Source organism: Nannobrachium achirus (genome assembly GCF_963921795.1).
Source record: "Nannobrachium achirus genome assembly, chromosome: 6".
Lineage (NCBI taxonomy): Eukaryota > Metazoa > Chordata > Actinopteri > Myctophiformes > Myctophidae > Nannobrachium > Nannobrachium achirus.
The window spans coordinates 23,400,519-23,417,628 of record NC_137815.1 but is presented as its reverse complement, the minus strand read 5'-3'; the positions used below and the strand labels follow the sequence as shown (position 1 = coordinate 23,417,628).

Sequence of the window (17,110 nt, the reverse complement as noted above, 5' to 3'; positions counted from 1 at the left end):
ACGACCATTAGAATGAATGTGTGAGTGCATTGATGTTTTTATTGCCTTTTATTCATTGTAATGAAGCAGAAACAGGCCTTTTTATCGTCGTTATCAGGTGAAAACCCTGTATGTCCAAAACCGTTCGTTTTGCATTTATCATTTTAAAAATGATTTAAACTAGTGAAAACAGCCGATCTACAAGCACACAACGCCTCGCACCGCGAGGCGTTGTGTGCTTGTAGATCAGCAGTTTTCACTACTTTTGTGCGACGGCCTTGTATGATGAAGCAGGGCTTTGCTTTGCGAAAGAATTTACAAATTTGAAACTTGGAGATACGAGGTTTCTGCCCGACAAAATGACGGTTAGGGTAGGTTAGAACAATGAAATCCCAAAATGCATACTCTGTTCTTTTCTTTACCAGACAAAAAGAGAGAATAGCAGATTTCCCTTTTTTTTTTTTTTCACATTGCTACCCCCTCCCCCCCACAATTACTGTATTGTGGGCTGTGCAGTTATTTTCACAACATGGTTTATATGTCACCCAGAGAGCAATGTGGTTTTCGGTTTCATGGCTTTTAAGATAGCGTGCTGTTTTAAGGGGGCAGAGAGGAAATGATCACGTATACTATCTGCAGTCATTTATCTTCCCCTCTGTCAGGCACATGACTGCTCAGAGTATGTGCGTCTGTTTCACCTTCTCTTTTTATGACGTTGCTCGGCAGGAGCCTAGTCGTCTATGAGACGGTCGGTCTGTGTGAATGTGTGCGCGAGTGTGTACAGTTTGTATATCGTCACTGTCGGGCAGAAACCTTGAAATCTCAAAGTTTCAAATGTGTGCGTTTTTTCACAAAGTAAAACCATCATACAAGACTGTCGCACAAAACTAGTGAAAATAGCCGATCTACAAGCACACAATGCCTTGCACTGTAGATCGGCTATTTTCACTAGTTTAAGTACAAAATTAATGGTTTTAGACATACAAGGTTTCCACCCGACAATGACGATATATGCCCAGAGCTAATCTCACAAACCACTCGACCAATGCGCGGCAAATTTATTGTGCACACTGTCAGTAGGCTAACTTAATATACCTCTACTAATGTTTTGGGGTTGTTTTTACATATAATTTATACTTGCCACAGACGTATGATATATGTCATAAAGATGACATGTCTTTATGGCCGAGATCCAACCTTGGAGCCATGGCGTTCCCATGTGGAATCCCTGAGATCAACGAGATTAGATTTTTTTTACGGCCTCTAGAAGGGATTCAGTCTGTCTGTCTGTATGTGTGTCCGGAGATAATCTCGCAAACCACTGGAGCGAGCCGTACCACATTTCCTGTGCGCGCTCCCAGCCACGTACTCCTGTTTTTCAAACATATAATAATGAATAACTTTTAATTTTATAATGGAAGTCGATGACTTATGTGCCGAGGGATGAATCAAAATGTTGCCGTCATGCGTCACTGTCGGGCACAAACCTTGTATCTCCAAGTTTCAAACTTGTATGTTTTTTCATAAATTAAAGCCCTACTTCATCATACAAAAGTGTCGTACAAAAGTAGTGAAAATAGCAGATCTACAAGCACACGAGGCGTTGTGTGCTTGGTACTGTAGATCGTCTATTTTCCTTATTTTAAATCGTTTTTAAAATAATAACAAAAAATCAAACCTCGGTTCGAAGTGAAGCGATGAATTTTTATTCTATGTGTACTAGAGCTTTGAAATCAGTGTTCCAGATCTATACATTCTGTGAACTAGATCTATACTTTCTATGTGCTTTAGTTCTATACTTTTATGAATTCTGAATGAATGAATGATTTTGTCTGGAGGGCCAAATTGTCATGTGAAGCTTGACCAATCCTCAATTCTGCATGCACGGGACATGTACGGGACATGTACGGGACAGACATTCTCACTCCTTGAGAATCTATGGGAATCCTCAAAAAAACAGGTACGGGACAGACAAAGCCACTCCTTGGAAGCGGCTTTCACCGCTTCAAAAAGGAAGGCTTTGGACATACAAGGTTTTCACCCGACCATGACGATATGTCATATTATGACTGACATCAACAGGCTGGCCACACATATGAAGTCCCAGATCCACATTGTAGCCACTGCTGTTCCCACGTGGATCCCGATAGATCCGCGTGATTGGAATCTAGATCTTCTGGAGACGTCTCAGCCAGGCATGCGTGCGTGTCTGTGTACACAGCAATCAGAGACTCCTCTCTGTGACAGCAGTGGCGTCAGTTCAGTAAAAGCTAGGGTACGGCAAAGATGGGAGTCCTCATGGAAAATAGGCATTACATTTTGGATAGCACGGTTCTATTGTGAAAATAGCAGATCTACATGCTCACAACGCCTCGCAGGCTATTTTCACAATGTCTGAATTTTTTTATAAAAAGAAACGACTGACTTTTGTCGTTTTTTTACACAGGTTTCTACGGTTTCTTGGGCTGGATATGGCAGCCTGGAATGGTTGTTCAAGTGCAGCTAAACTTAGTATGTTAGTAAACGTGCCACAATTAATAATAATGCATTGCAAGTGTGCAGCTGACCTGCGGAACCTAGTAATATACCATTTTGTCAAGCTGGGGAGAATACAAGTGCAGAGAATATAATTATAATACCTTGTTAAAGTGACCATATTTAGCATTTGTAGTTATTTTACTGTAGTTTAACAACATAATAACCAGCGCAGATAGACAAAGAGACTTTCATGGATTTATATTTAAAAGTAACTTTTATCTTCCCCCCCTGGACCCAGGGTATGGCAGCTGCATACCCCTGCCATACTCAGTTGACGCCCCTGTGTGACAGCCTGGAGGATCCTCCCGTCAGATCTGACACATCAAAAACATTGCAGAAACAAGAGTCACAATGACGCAATGAGCTCCAATTATCCGCACATCGCTTCCCCCCGTCTTCCCTTCCAGGCTGTAGCCAGGAGGTCTGTCAAGCCGGCGTCAGATGGGTTATAAATCTCCTTCTCTGGTTGCCAAAAGTTAATTTCTGTTTTTTTTCTTTTTCTTTCCCCTCTCTACACATCACCTGTCACGTTCACACCCTTGCATAAAATAATGAGATAGCTTTGTCTGAAATGATTACAAAGCCGCCGCGAGTCATTTTGCGTTTACTTCCAGTCGACTTGATTACTGTAATGTACTTTTTTTTGATGGACCGACAATGCAAGTGTTACATAAACTCCTGCTTGTTCGGCATGCCGCAGCCAGAGAGTTTGAACTGAGACCAAAACCTTTGAGCATGTTCACTCCTATTTTAGCTTCCCTTCACTGGCTCACAATGAAACCAATAAATTGGCTTGAACGTTTGTGTTCTTAAATCTATGGAATGCCATAGCTCTTTCCCACTGTACATTGTTGACATGCTCACTGAATAGAGACAGATCGCTTAGATTATCAGATAACGGCCTCCTTATAAAAAAAACATTATAAATCAGGTTATGGTGCCTTCAATCATTATGTTCCTAGTCTCTGGGATTATCTAGTATTTAAGGTCTGCTACTGTACAGTCTTTTCTTTTAAAAGCCTTTTCATATGCTTTTAGCTAGGTTTTGTTTTATTTTAATAAATTCTTTAACTTTTCTCATGCAATAAGCTAAATAATAAGCTAAAAAAGTTCTATTTTATGTTATGTCACGTTTGATATTTGCCTATTCTGGCACATGCCTGTTGTATGAAATGTCCTATACATTTGATTACGTTTTGTTTATGTTGCCAAATCATAAAAGCTACAAAATGATCTATCTACACACCATTAATGCCAAGTTAAGCTTGCCATGGTTTATTCGCTGGGCCCCAAGTTTAAGCCTGGATGAAGCCATCTTTGGCGTTAAACCTCAAGCATCACCCTTTTTCCTGAAAACGTGCATGCTTGGCGGGTTGCATAGTGTGTTCCCACATGTGCTTGTGTCCAAAGTAACATCCTTTATCGTGAAAACCTGCATGCTTGTTGTGCTGCATGGTGCGTTCCCCCACGTGCTTATGTCCAAAGATGATCTTTGATGACCCTAGTTGAAGGGACAGCTACTGTAGGGTTCTTTGATTGCTGTGGAGTGTGTCAGATTGATGTCTTGCTTCCTGCTTCATAAATGACCATGAAAAAGGTCCCAGGTTATAAATGGTAGAGGCTTGGATTTCATGCCTGATCTTATTATTAGATATTCATGGTGATTGGCATTTCCAGTGACTTGTGGAGATGTGGTCTTGCTTAGGGGTGCAACGCTGAATCAAACTAATAGATTTAATCAATTATAAAACTATATATATATATATATAGTTTTGTATTTTGCTTTAATACATTTTTTCTCTTTTAAATAACATAGCAAAAACAATGCACTGTGTTACACATGAGTGTGTACAGTAGGTTGCTAAATACAAATAGCCTAATCAGACCAATGGATTTAGTCGATTATAAAAGAAAAAAGAAAAAAATGTTCTCACATCGATTCGCTATACAGTATACTTTTTATGTGTTTTTTTGAATATTTGATCAATTAAAAAGAATATAGTGATAGAATTATCACTAGGAAAATAGTTGATTGTTGGAAGCCTAGTTGTGCTCTTTACCAAACACCATGCACAGCATCCTCAGCCCCTGGTTTCTCACATGGCCCTCTTCTAGCGCCACCATCAGGCCGATTTTTGCTAAACACATTTTTGGACACTGCTCCTACAGATCTTGCCCTAAAATCATGCAAAGCGTTATACAGTATCTCTAAAGTCATGTCATCAACATGGATCTGTCCCATTTCCCATATTTCCCTCCTCGTTGGTTACGATTGCCTTCTAAAGTTTGTGTATGCGACGTGACGGTCGCTTATCTCCCGATCAGGGAGTCTTACTGGTAATTTAACACAGAGAGTGTAATAGTAAAGGGTTTTGCTGCACATGAACCAGGTGGCTCTGACTCCATTCCCCTGGTGGAGAGCGTTAAATGGAACTGTGTTCTCAAGTGTTATTCCGTCCAACTAAGGTAGTCTACTTCAAATTGATCCCAATTTTCCTCCCCTTATTATTTCTCCGTGCTTTTTTTTCCTTCATTTATTAAGCCATCAGAGGGTACACAGGATTCAATCGCCCCAGCCCCGTATGAGTGGCTGCGTAACATATGGCTCCTATTAAAGCCATGGTACACCAGAGAGAGAGAGAGCTCCATTTCACATGTATTCCCCGCTGGGACTTAAATGCTATAGTTTCAGTTCTGGGAGAGTCAGGACTGAGGACCGCAGTGAAACACTGGCTGTCCAACTGGTTGTCCCATGTCCAACACACACACACACACACACACACACACACACACGCACACACACACACACACACACACACACACACACACACACACACACACACACACACACACACACACACACACACACACACACACACACACACACACACACACACACAGGGACGTGCTGGCCATTGGGAAAAGCGGGACAACTCCCGAACGGCCGGTTCATTCCCGGCCTCTCCAGGCCGGCCATTAGGAAAAAAATAAAAATAAAATGTCGGCCTTCGTTCCATTTTGGGGGCTGGGCGGCCAACAAAGTAAATCGTCACTGTCGGACAGAAACCTTGTATCTCCAAGTTTCAAATTTATAATTTCTTTCGCAAAGCAAAGCCCTGCTTCATCATACAAGACCGTTGCACAAAAGTAGTGAAAACAGCAGATCTACAAGCACACAACGCCTCGCGGTGCGAGGCGTTGTGTGCTTGTAGATCGGCTGTTTTCACTAGTTTAAATCATTTTTTAAATGATAAATACAAAACAAACGGTTTTGGACATACAAGGTTTCCACCCGACAACGACGAAATATAACTGTACAATAATTGGCCCACTGGCTTGTCACTTGTCATGATCTGAAATGGCAAATCTTTGAGTAGCAGCAGCAGCGCTATAGAGAGAGATCTCTCTCTATAGTGCGCAATGAGGGCCTCTCCAACTCTTTTTCCCGGGCTGAATCAGGGGCCCAGCATGTCCCTGCACACACACACACACACACACACACACACACACACGCACACACCTCACGCCCCCCCAAAAAGTGTTACTATGTCATGATTGGCATTATTAGCTTGTGTTGTTGAAGAATCCCTGGAGTAATGGTGGAAATAATGAAGACTTTGAGAGACATGCTTTTGCTGCTATTTTTGTGACCTCATTGTGTATGCCAGGGTATAAAATAAGGCTTCACAGAAATCAGTATTTATGACATAATCTGTCGGGTTAGAATATTTGCGTTATGATTGCTGTGAACGTGTTGAACAGTATTTTCTAATCCCAGTTTGATGATGTTATGTCTTATAGGGGACGTGTACATCCAGCCGACTCAAGACAACAAGAATCCTGTCATCTATGGAGTGTTCTCGGTTTCAGGGTAGGTGATCATGATTCCTGTTCAGTTTCTCCTCATCCTACTAAGTTGTCCTTTGTAATAATAATAATACTTTTAACATTTGGTCGTTGTTGGGGCATTTTAGCAGACACTCTTATCCAGAGCGACTTACTTAAATGTAAATATCCAAATGAGCACAGTAAGCGTAATCTCTGGTCAATAAACAACAAGGTAGTCCATACCCTAGGTGGGGTTGGCAAAAGGGCCTTTCTGTGTGGAGTTTGCATGTTCTCCTCGAGTCCCCTATTGTAGGTACCCTCACAAAAACATTGGGGAATTTAAGGAGCCCATTTCTACTACAGCGATGTGAGGCGGGACTACAGCTGCTATGACGCAATTGCCGTTGCGGTCCAAATTGTTAAGCAACGAGCCGTCGGCGACGACCTCTTTCACTGAACGCCTTGGTTCCCATGGCGACGCGTCTATGGAGCAGACGTTTTAGGTGCAACAAGGGCCTTTTGGCGTAGTACAGATGGCTGCTACGGCGGCAGGTTGATCTATCGAGCACTGATCCTTTCCGGTTGCCGTTGTCATCTGCTGTCGCCGTACAAAGCTTAAATAGGCTATTGGCAGAGGGAGTGTAGCGCCTAATAAAAAGTATGTAGTCACATACTGTATGTAGAGTGTGTATGTAGAGTGCTGAGTAAACAATGTAGTGCCTGACAGAAACTAGGATACGAAGTAAACAATGCACCTAGCATCTGTCTAAACAACGTGCTATCTAAATAACATTCTTAACATTTTGTGGTCAAGAAAAAAACTAATCTAAGTAACAAAGCATGAGAACAAGCGACCAAGATATACAGTATCTCCAGAGTAAAATAGCATCTACCTAACAAAGGTGACAAGCAAGGGATACGAGGAGAGAGGAGTGCTAGGGTAGTGGTTTGCAACTTACCTTTTTTCATATTAACCCATTTAGGCCTAGAATTATTGACTGCTTTAACTGTTGAAAAATAGCAGATATACAAGCTCGCAGCGTGGCACTCGGTGCATTATTTAGCTGAGGACCACGTGGAACCCCCTCAAGGACCACTGGTGGTCCCCGGACCACTGATTGAAAACCACTGTGCCAGGGGGGGTGAAGGTGACGTCTGAAGAGATGGGTTCTCGAGACTATACGCTAGGAAAATTGGGAGACGTCGGCTCGGAGTGCTCATTACCGTACACAACGCCGGGCGCTGCGGCCAGCCATAATAGCCGTAATAAGCATACCTTGATAAATGGATTCAAAGAAACAAAATGCTGTTATTGCCGCCATTCTCTCTACCAGGCAGGCTCCAAAGCCCACTTAAAGCCCTGGTTGATAAAAAACAAACGCGATGCTAATGATAGAGACCTCTTGACAGGAGCTACAAACACATCCACCCACCACGCGCAGCGGCCAGATAGCTGGGCCCATGGCGATGAGCGGCATTATGTGGGTGTTTGTATGTCAGTGTGTCAAACAGCTCGGCTGCGGTTGTGTCTGTTTGTAGACGCCGGCTTGTGCATGGCGGTTGTAGTGAAGTAAGGCATGAATTAAGCTTAACCACTCTCACCCCGCCGTACCTATTTTTGGGGGCATGTTGTTAGGTTCACATGGGGGGTGGGGGGTATTAGCGTTTACCAGGCTCTTTTCTGTGGTTCCGGGGGAAAAAAACTGTTCCCCTTGTTTTGTTTTGCACAAAATGTGAAGAATGTTATTTCGATTTCCGTGTTGTTTAGACAGATGCTACTCCTTGTTTACCTGGCGTCCTAGTTTCCTTGAGGCATTACACTAAAACTGAACTCATTCCGACCAGAGATTCATACCCAAATTACATGAAACATTACATGTTTAAATACCGTAAAAGTATATTCCGAAACAAACAGCATATACCACCCCTCCAAACCCGAATGAAAATTAATTCAGAATGGAATGGAATATTCCATTCTGTGCATTTTTATGGAATATACAGTACCTGCCCATGTAAACACAGCCAATGGTAAACGCTACATGGACAGGTATATTGCACTTCTATTCAGAATGACTGAATGAATGAAAAATCTTTCAGAATACAAATGCTCATGTAAACACCTCAGTTGGAAATAGAATATTCCATTCCGGTCTGGACGGGTGGTATATACCGCTTGAATCGGAATATACTTTTATTCAGGTTCCATGTAAACAGTTGGCTATGAATCTCTGTTTGGAATGAGTTCGTTCTGAACGAATAAAATAATATTGTCCATTGTAACCGCAGCTATTGTTCTCTCTGCACTGAACCTGTGTGACTATATTTAACTATTTGTAAGTCTCTCTGGATAAGCGCTATAAAAAGCCTAAATTGTAAATAGCGAAAATAGCCACAAACTACAAGCTCACCACAACATGTCACATCGCCAGTGAGAGGCTCGTCCGTTGTTTTGGGATGAAGAGATTGAAGAGAGAGCAGAGATAATTGGAACAGTGGTTCCTAGACCTTTTTAGCTCAAGACCCAAAAGAGAAATTAGACGTTTGCTTGCATGGGATCCAAACTAGTGAAAACAGCTGATCTACAAGCTTGTAGATTGGCTATTTTCACTACTTCTTAAACATTTGTTTTGTAATTTATGGAATTTCTTTTGATACTTCTCTTATTCAATAATGAAATTACTTTTTGCTCTCTTTTTTTAAACATTTTGAAATAATACTAATAATTAAAAACAAAATGTAGGAAGCCAAAGATAATGGGACCCATACAAAAGTGTCTGTGTCCCACAAATGGGTCCCGACCCAGTGTTTGGTGACCAGTGATTTGGAGAGTGGAGCTAATTATCTCAGAGAGAACGAGTCAACACGTGTTTCCACAAGCTGTCGTCTCATTGTGCTCTGCTCATCCCCTTCCCTTCTCCCCCCTTAGGTCTGTGTTTAAAGGTTCGGCGGTGTGCGTCTACTCCATGGCTGACATCCGCATGGTCTTCAACGGGCCGTTCGCGCACAAGGAGGGACCCAACTACCAGTGGGTCGCCTACACGGGGAAGATCCCCTACCCCCGCCCTGGAACTGTGAGCTATGCCAACACGCATGCACGCACGCACACACACACACACACACACACACACACACACACACACACACACACACACACACACACACACACACACACACACACACACACACACACACACACACACACACACACACACACGCACCTATACGCCGGGAAGATCCCCTACCCTAGTGGTTCCCACACTTTTTAGCTTAAGACCCAAAAGAGAAATTGGGTGTTGCACACACACACATTGACATGAGTACAAAGGGACCCCAATGTAAATAAGCTTTCTTGGGTTTAAATCCTATTAGTAGACCTTGTATCCGAACTGTACTATCCTGTGCTTTTCCTCTGCGAACTGCTAATAAAGTATTCAATCGGTCAATCGCACGCACGCACGCGCGCGCACGCACGCACGCACGCACGCACGCACGCACGCACGCACGCACGCACGCACGCACGCACGCACGCACGCACGCACGCACACACACACACACACACACACACACACACACACACACACACACACACACACACACACACACAGTACAGGGTTCCCACACATCTTTACCAATTAATTTCCAAAACTTTTCCTAAACCATTCCAGAATATTTAACCCGATTTCCAGGACTATATAACAAGAATTCAGCTCAATAACGAGTCTCTTACTCCTATGTGCAATGCCCAAAGACAGGTAGTTTATGCCAGTGGTTCTCAACCTTTTCAGGCCGTGATCCCCGAAATAATCATATTTGAACTGGGGACCCGGCACCCTGACGAGCACTAAGAATTTTATTGTGAAAATAGCCGATTCGAGGCGTTGTGAGCATGTAGATCTGCTATTTTCACAATCTCTGCCTCTAATATTTGACAATTTGGCCAATGTTTAATTTGTCATTTCAGAGGTATTAACTAAATCAATAACCAAAGACAATGCATAGCTATTTTTTCCAGGACCTTCCAGGACCTTCCAGGACCAATTCCAAAACTTTTCCAGTACTGGAAAAATATGTTTCAAATGTATTTATTTATATCAAAATATTTCCAGGAATTTCATGACCGTGGGAACCCTGACAGTAGTACATGTAGACTACATAGACTACGTATATTATTGCAAGTTTCTCATATGAGCTTTTTGGTTTTGTCATTGTCAAACACCGACAGTGTCCCGGAGGCACCTTCACCCCCAACATGAAGTCCACCAAGGACTACCCTGACGAGGTGATCAACTTCATGAGGAACCACCCCACCATGTACAACGCCATCTACCCGGTGCACAAGCGCCCCCTGGTGGTCAGGACCAACGTGGACTATGAGTTCACCACCATCACCGTGGACCAGGTGGCCGCCGCCGACGGGAGCTACGAGGTGCTGTTCCTGGGCACAGGTCAGCTGGACACAACCCTGTCTTTAACCTATCAACCCATTAAGACAGGGGTCTTCAACATTTTCAGGCCAAGGACCCCTTAATTGAGAGAGAGATGAAGCAGGGACCCCCACAATCTTGTCATAGATTCCATATGGTTTCTTTCTTTTTCTTTTTTTACATTTTGGTAAGGATTTGTTTTTGGGCTTTTATGCCTTTATTGATAGGATAGTAGACTGACAGGAAATGGGGAGAGAGATACGCGGCAAAGGTTGTCCGGATCGGGAATCGAACCGGCGACGCCGCCAGGCATCCATGCCTTATTGGCAATGCCTAAGTGGTATGCGCCTGGACCAGTAGGACAGTGGGCGTCCGATTCCATATCGTTTCATTGTTTGACAGCACGATCATTAGTGTATTTTGGATTCATGTCAATTTGTGTTTTCAGATATTTAACCACTTGAACTTGTCAATACTTCTCCCCTCTACACCAAACCTCTTTGCCGAAAATAGCTGCGAGGCGTTGTGAGCTTGTAGATAGATCGGCTATTTTCAAATGGCCGAAATGTACTGTATACCGGTATAGGGCTGAAGTGGTTATTGTATATTTTGTGATAATAATCAAAATCTACAAAGTAACTATTAACTAAAGTTTTCAAATGATTGTAGTTGAGTAAAAAGTACAATATTTGCCTTTGAGATGTAGTGGAGTAGGAGAGTGAAAGTACCTCAGAATTGTACTTAAGTACAGTACTTGAGTAAATGTACTTAGTTGCTTTACACCACTGCTTTTAATGACATCATGCGGTGTCAGTGACCGCTCCGATCACATTCCATTACTGAGCATAAAGTCATAATGTCGAATCTGAGAATGGATCACGTAATGGAGAGAGAGAGAGAGTGAGTTTATAAATATTCTGTAATACTAGCCTGCCTTGGCGGAACTTCACACGCTTTCTCCCGCTCGACTATTAATCACGGATGGGTCATATGTGGGATCCCCCCCCCCCCACACACACACACACACACACACACACACACACACGGTACACACCCTCAGCTGCTGAATTCACTGTAGTCAGCCGCATTATGATGAATGGCCTGTGAAGAACGCTGTTCGACATAACAAGAGATAGTAAGTCCAATATCCTGTGAAACAAATCACTGGGTTTGGAGGAGACGCGAGTGTGGTGTGGTGCAGTGGTCATCAATCCTTTGCACGTCAAGTATTGGGGTCTCATTGGGGTGACATCAGCGCTACAGACCCCAATTTGATGAGATACAGGGACTTATTTTCGTCCATGCCTTACTCTTTTGCCATTTTTTACTATTTTGAAAAACATTTTTTAAATATTTAAAATACCGGTAGCTGATCTACAAGCTCACAGCGTGTCGATGTAGCTTTAGTATTTTAAAATGTTTTTTCAAAATAGTAAAAAAAAGGTAAAGAAGTTTAGGAATAAGGAGACAGAAATAGCTCTCTCAGACCAAATGTTTGTATATTCTTTTAATTGTGGGATATGATTTTGTCCCGTATTGATGTGCTAGAAGAGGGATAACAGGCAAACTACAGTACAGTATGATCGAATGTAAAAACAAACAAAAAACTAACTTTGTCTACTTTCTCTAATTGTGTGAAGAACCCCTTTTAAATGAAGTAATGATGATGTTTAACAATTCTTCTTTCTGTTGTCCGTCAGATCGGGGCACCGTGCAGAAGGTGATCGTCCTGCCTCGAGATGACCTTCAGACTGAGGAGCTGGTTCTGGAGGAGGTGGAGGTCTTCAGGGTCAGTCTCTCTTGCCCCTGCTCTCTCCCCTTTCGCCCCCTTTCCTTGTGTCCTTTCTTAGATACATACAGTAGGCCTACATGCATAACTGTTGCTGTTTCTCTATCTCTAAGAGACATTTGCTTTGCGTTTAGCATAAGAGGATTAGGTCCATTAATACTCGGTACTATCCTTTTCATTACAGATTCCCACCCCAATCACAACGATGAAGATATCATCAAAGCGGGTAAGTAACAGTGAGCCTTAAAAATGACTATGAAGATAGTTCATTCTATTCCATTCCATCCATCATCTCACTTAACAACTGATGTTCTGTAATCTCAAATGATGGAATCCTCATTGTGTTCTTTCACCTGCCAGCAACAACTGTATGTGGGCTCTGTGTTGGGCGTGACCCACCTGGCTCTCCACCGCTGTGACGTGTACGGGGAGGTCTGCGCCGACTGCTGTCTGGCCCGAGACCCTTACTGTGCCTGGGACGGAAAGTCCTGCTCCAGATACTCTGCTTCACAGAAGAGGTGAGTACCAACATAGTAAAGACACACACGATAGGGGGAAGTCATTGTTTTGGTATCTCACGATGCGATTCAGTTTCGATTCCCAGTTAAAAGTCAGAGTCAAACATCGATTCTCAATTCAGTACATAAAAGGAATTTAAGATCCGCTAAGAAAGGTTGTGTGGCAACTCTTTCAATAATATAAATACACAAAACCTAAGACAAAAGGGTACTTTTATTTCATGCTAAAGTTGCACGAATAAAAAACCTTTCGCTATTGCTCAATTCTCAGTATAATAAGTAATGCAAAAGAATGATCAATGTTTGCAAGTTGTGAATTGATTCAGAATTGATAAATTGATTGTGTGAATCATACACGCCTGTATGTAATGAAATACTGAATTCCTTATAAGTATATGTTATTTCAATCACATTATATCCTGAGAACACATTATAATTGAGCTTGTTGTTTTGGAATGTTGATCTGACCCCTCTAGGCGAAGCCGCCGGCAGGATGTGAAGTACGGCAACCCGATCCGCCAGTGTCGCGGCTACAACTCCAACGGTGAGCGACAACATCACTTTGTGCCTGAGATAGTCAAAGACCACGGGAACAAGGTTCTGCAGTTAAACAAACAAAATCCCAACTATAGAATTGTATCATAAATCAGGTGGATGTTTCAGTACGCGCACATCGCTCTAACGCTCTTTGACTATTTTGTTTGTTTTGGTTTTGGTCTAAAACCAAGGGTCTTCAACAGGGGACCCGGGACCCCTAGGGGATCCTCTGAGTTACTACAAGGGGTCCACCAAACCCTTTGAGTGATTGGGGAACATTGGCCGAAAATAGCAGATCTACAAGCTCACTGCGAGGCGTTGTGAGCTTATAGATCAGCTATTTTCGGAGAGTAGATGTAGGTTTTACTCTCTTAAAATAAATGCTATTAGGCTATCCCAGATTTGACCACCTGCTTCAACGCTCTACAGTGGTTCTGGGGGCTTGAAACCAAGTGTGGTTAAGGATAATAATGATCCTGCCCACATCTCCTCCTCAGCCAATAAGAATACTCTGGAGGCGGTGCAGTACGGCGTGGAGGGCAGCACCACCTTCCTGGAGTGTCAGGCCCGCTCGCCCCACGTGTCTCTGAAGTGGCACCTGCAGAGAGAGAACAGCGACCGGAGGAAGGAGGTGAGTCACCCTAATGCAGTGGTTCTCAACCTTTTCAAGCCGCGACCCCCAACATAATCATATTTTAACTGGGCCTCTGCCTCTCTCTCGTCCCGTCGCCTAACGACAGATCCGCACGGAGGGGCGCATCCAGAAGACGGAGCAGGGCCTGCTGATCCGCTCGCTGCAGCCGTCGGACGGCGGCATCTACCAGTGCACGTCCACCGAGAAGAACTTCAAGCACACGCTGGTGCGCACACAGCTCATGGTGCTCTCCGGGCGAACCGTCAACAACGTGCTGGTGGAGACGGGCTCGCCGGCCCTGCCGCCGCTGGCCGCCAGCGCCTGGACCCCCAGCGCCGGCCAGTACAAGGACCTGCTGACCATCCTGAGCCAGCCCGAGATGGGCCTCATCAACCAGTACTGCCAGGACTACTGGCAGCTGGCGGACGGAGGAGGGGGTCTCCAGGGGGACGCGGGGGGCATGCTGGCGGGGCCCAACAAGGCCAAGCTGGGCCTGAAGGAACTGAAGGAGCAGAAGAAGCCGCGGAACCGCCGGCATCACGACGACGACGACAACGAGACGACGACGACAGCGGCGGCGTCTCCGGCCGAGACATGAGGAAGTTGTTTTTTGACATGTGTACAAACACATTCACACTGACGCTCACACACACACGCACACACGCATGCCGCACACGTTCACTCCAGGGGTCATTGATGTTAGTCTGGAAACCAGACGGATCTGCCATTGCTAAAAAAAAAAAAAAAGAAAAAAAGGCCTGTGGCGCCGCTCGGTTGTGATTGGATTTCACTCCCTCCGAAGGGACCAATCAGGCGCTCCATTATGTAAATGTAGGCCAGGTTTATCACCAGAGTTAATTCGGACCTTGGAAATGCAGGATACGCAGAGATTCCAGACTAATATCTATGCAGTGATATTTGTCTGGCCGTGCCAGGCTTACACCAACAATGTGTCCTGCGGCAAGACTTGGCCTCGTCCGTGGCAAATTCTATCGTTCTCACACAGCATTATAATGTTATTATTTTGATCATAACACCCAATTACTGAATGTCAAGTCTCCAGGTTTTCTTCAGAATATGAGGTATAACACTGATTTACTATGACATACAGTATGTATGGCACATTAGGAGTCCACTAGGACATGTGGTTCTCAAATGTTTTCTTTTCAAGGACCCCCATAGCTCCCCCATAGAATTTTGAAAAAAATAACCACCACAAGCCGGCATGGCGATGACCCCTGATTCACACACACACACGTACACACACGTACACACACACAGACACACACACACGGTATATAATGCCAAATTCACATCAGCACCGGTATTCCACTTCTGTGTTCTGAGAAAGCCGTGAATACATCGTCCACGAAGAGGAACGCTGCGACAGAAGGTGGAGCCAGCGAAGAGTGTCGTGCGGCAAAGTTGAGAAAAGCCCAACTTTGCCGCTGCTGCCCGACGTGCGAGTTAAACCAGACGCGCTTTGGCCTGAAATAGGCGCGGCCTACTATCCATGAAGCCCCACCCACGTCTCTCTTTTGTGGGTTTCAGTTGTTCACACCCATCTAGCACCACTGGCGTGAATTTGGCGTAAAGCCTTCTGCTATTCCCGGGTTCTGTTCCTTTCATCTCCACTTCCTAAATGCTGATTCCCTCTCCGCACACACCCTCCAAACTCAAAAAAAGGGGAAAGACTTTGTCAAACGACAGGAAGGTTGAATTATCACGACGGGACAACAAAAAGCAACAGCCGCCAACAAAAGCAACAACCAGGTCCTATGTAACTGTCTGTGAAAAGTACACAGTATTTATTCTAGGTTGTAAATAGTATTTCTTTGTACTTAACTAGAAGACATGTTTTTTCTTTTCTGTGAATAGGTCAATTCGTGCAAATATTGTCGTTATTATAATAATTATATTGTTGTTATTGTTTATTACAGTGTGTCATTATATGGAAGATATCTTTATGTTTTGTCCTTTTCTGGAGAAACGGCAAAGAAACGCTGAAAGGCGGTTTACGCGGGGAGCGACAAGGACCGATCGTTGGATGCAGAGACATTCAGACAGAGCGTGTAGCGAAAATGTCTCCCGTGTTGGATCATTAGACTGCTGGCAGTATTTAGTCCTTGTGATGGAAATCAGGTCACTGGTTGAGTGATATTCCAGAACTTCTCTAAACTCCTGCTCACAGAAGGAGTCGCTCTTTTTGAAGATGGACAGTTCTTTCTACTGCAAAAAAAAAAGCACAGAGGCACAGTGTGAAAAAGGCATTTTTTTTCATTGAACACGCATTTCATTGAACACGCAAAGAGACACGAAATGCCCACCGATTGCATCTTTTGCAAGGATCTCGCGATGACCACGCGGTCACGCGAGGATGAAAGGCCCTTCGTGACAGTGTGACATCCTTCTCCTTCGGACGCAGCTCTCTTTTTGTGGAGAGGGATGTCCTAAATGAATCCAGTCCCCCAGCAACCCCCTTGGCACATGTGATCCAATCCGGACTCAATCAAAAAGTCAAATGCAGTTTTGTTTTTTTATAGTTACACTACGCACAGTAAAATACACAGTGTTAAAGGACAATTTTTTTTTTTTTTTTTTTTTAAACAAGGGTTCATATTTTTGATATTTTCATATTTTAATTTGAGATGGGTGTTAAAAAAGATGGGTGTTAAAATGTTTTCATTTACTGCTTTCTATCGTTTTAGTGATTTTAGTGATAATAAGCCGGTGATTTCTTTATTACTATTTACAATAACACTTCTAGCCCCCATAAGTCACATCTGCCAATGAAAGATTGTGGTGCATCTTGGGAATTATTGTGTCTAAAAAGACACATTTAGCCACTAGTACGCATGCCCCC

The 17,110-nt window shown here is 43.7% G+C and overlaps 1 protein-coding gene across 1 annotated transcript in view; it reads left to right on the top strand.

Annotated features, from left to right (window-relative positions):
- The window catches only part of LOC308286322 (semaphorin-3F-like), a gene marked incomplete at its 3' end in the record, with an annotated part of 108,504 nt that extends 93,659 nt beyond the window's left edge, over nt 1–14,845 (top strand). The window contains exons 10-18 of the mRNA XM_080727320.1: nt 6,319–6,388; nt 9,272–9,416; nt 10,568–10,790; nt 12,470–12,558; nt 12,743–12,784; nt 12,919–13,076; nt 13,553–13,620; nt 14,111–14,244; nt 14,354–14,845. Coding sequence (XP_080583446.1) covers nt 6,319–6,388; nt 9,272–9,416; nt 10,568–10,790; nt 12,470–12,558; nt 12,743–12,784; nt 12,919–13,076; nt 13,553–13,620; nt 14,111–14,244; nt 14,354–14,845 — 1,421 coding nt within the window. The remainder of the gene's footprint in view (nt 1–6,318; nt 6,389–9,271; nt 9,417–10,567; nt 10,791–12,469; nt 12,559–12,742; nt 12,785–12,918; nt 13,077–13,552; nt 13,621–14,110; nt 14,245–14,353) is intronic.
- Between the last annotated feature and the right edge of the window lie 2,265 nt (nt 14,846–17,110).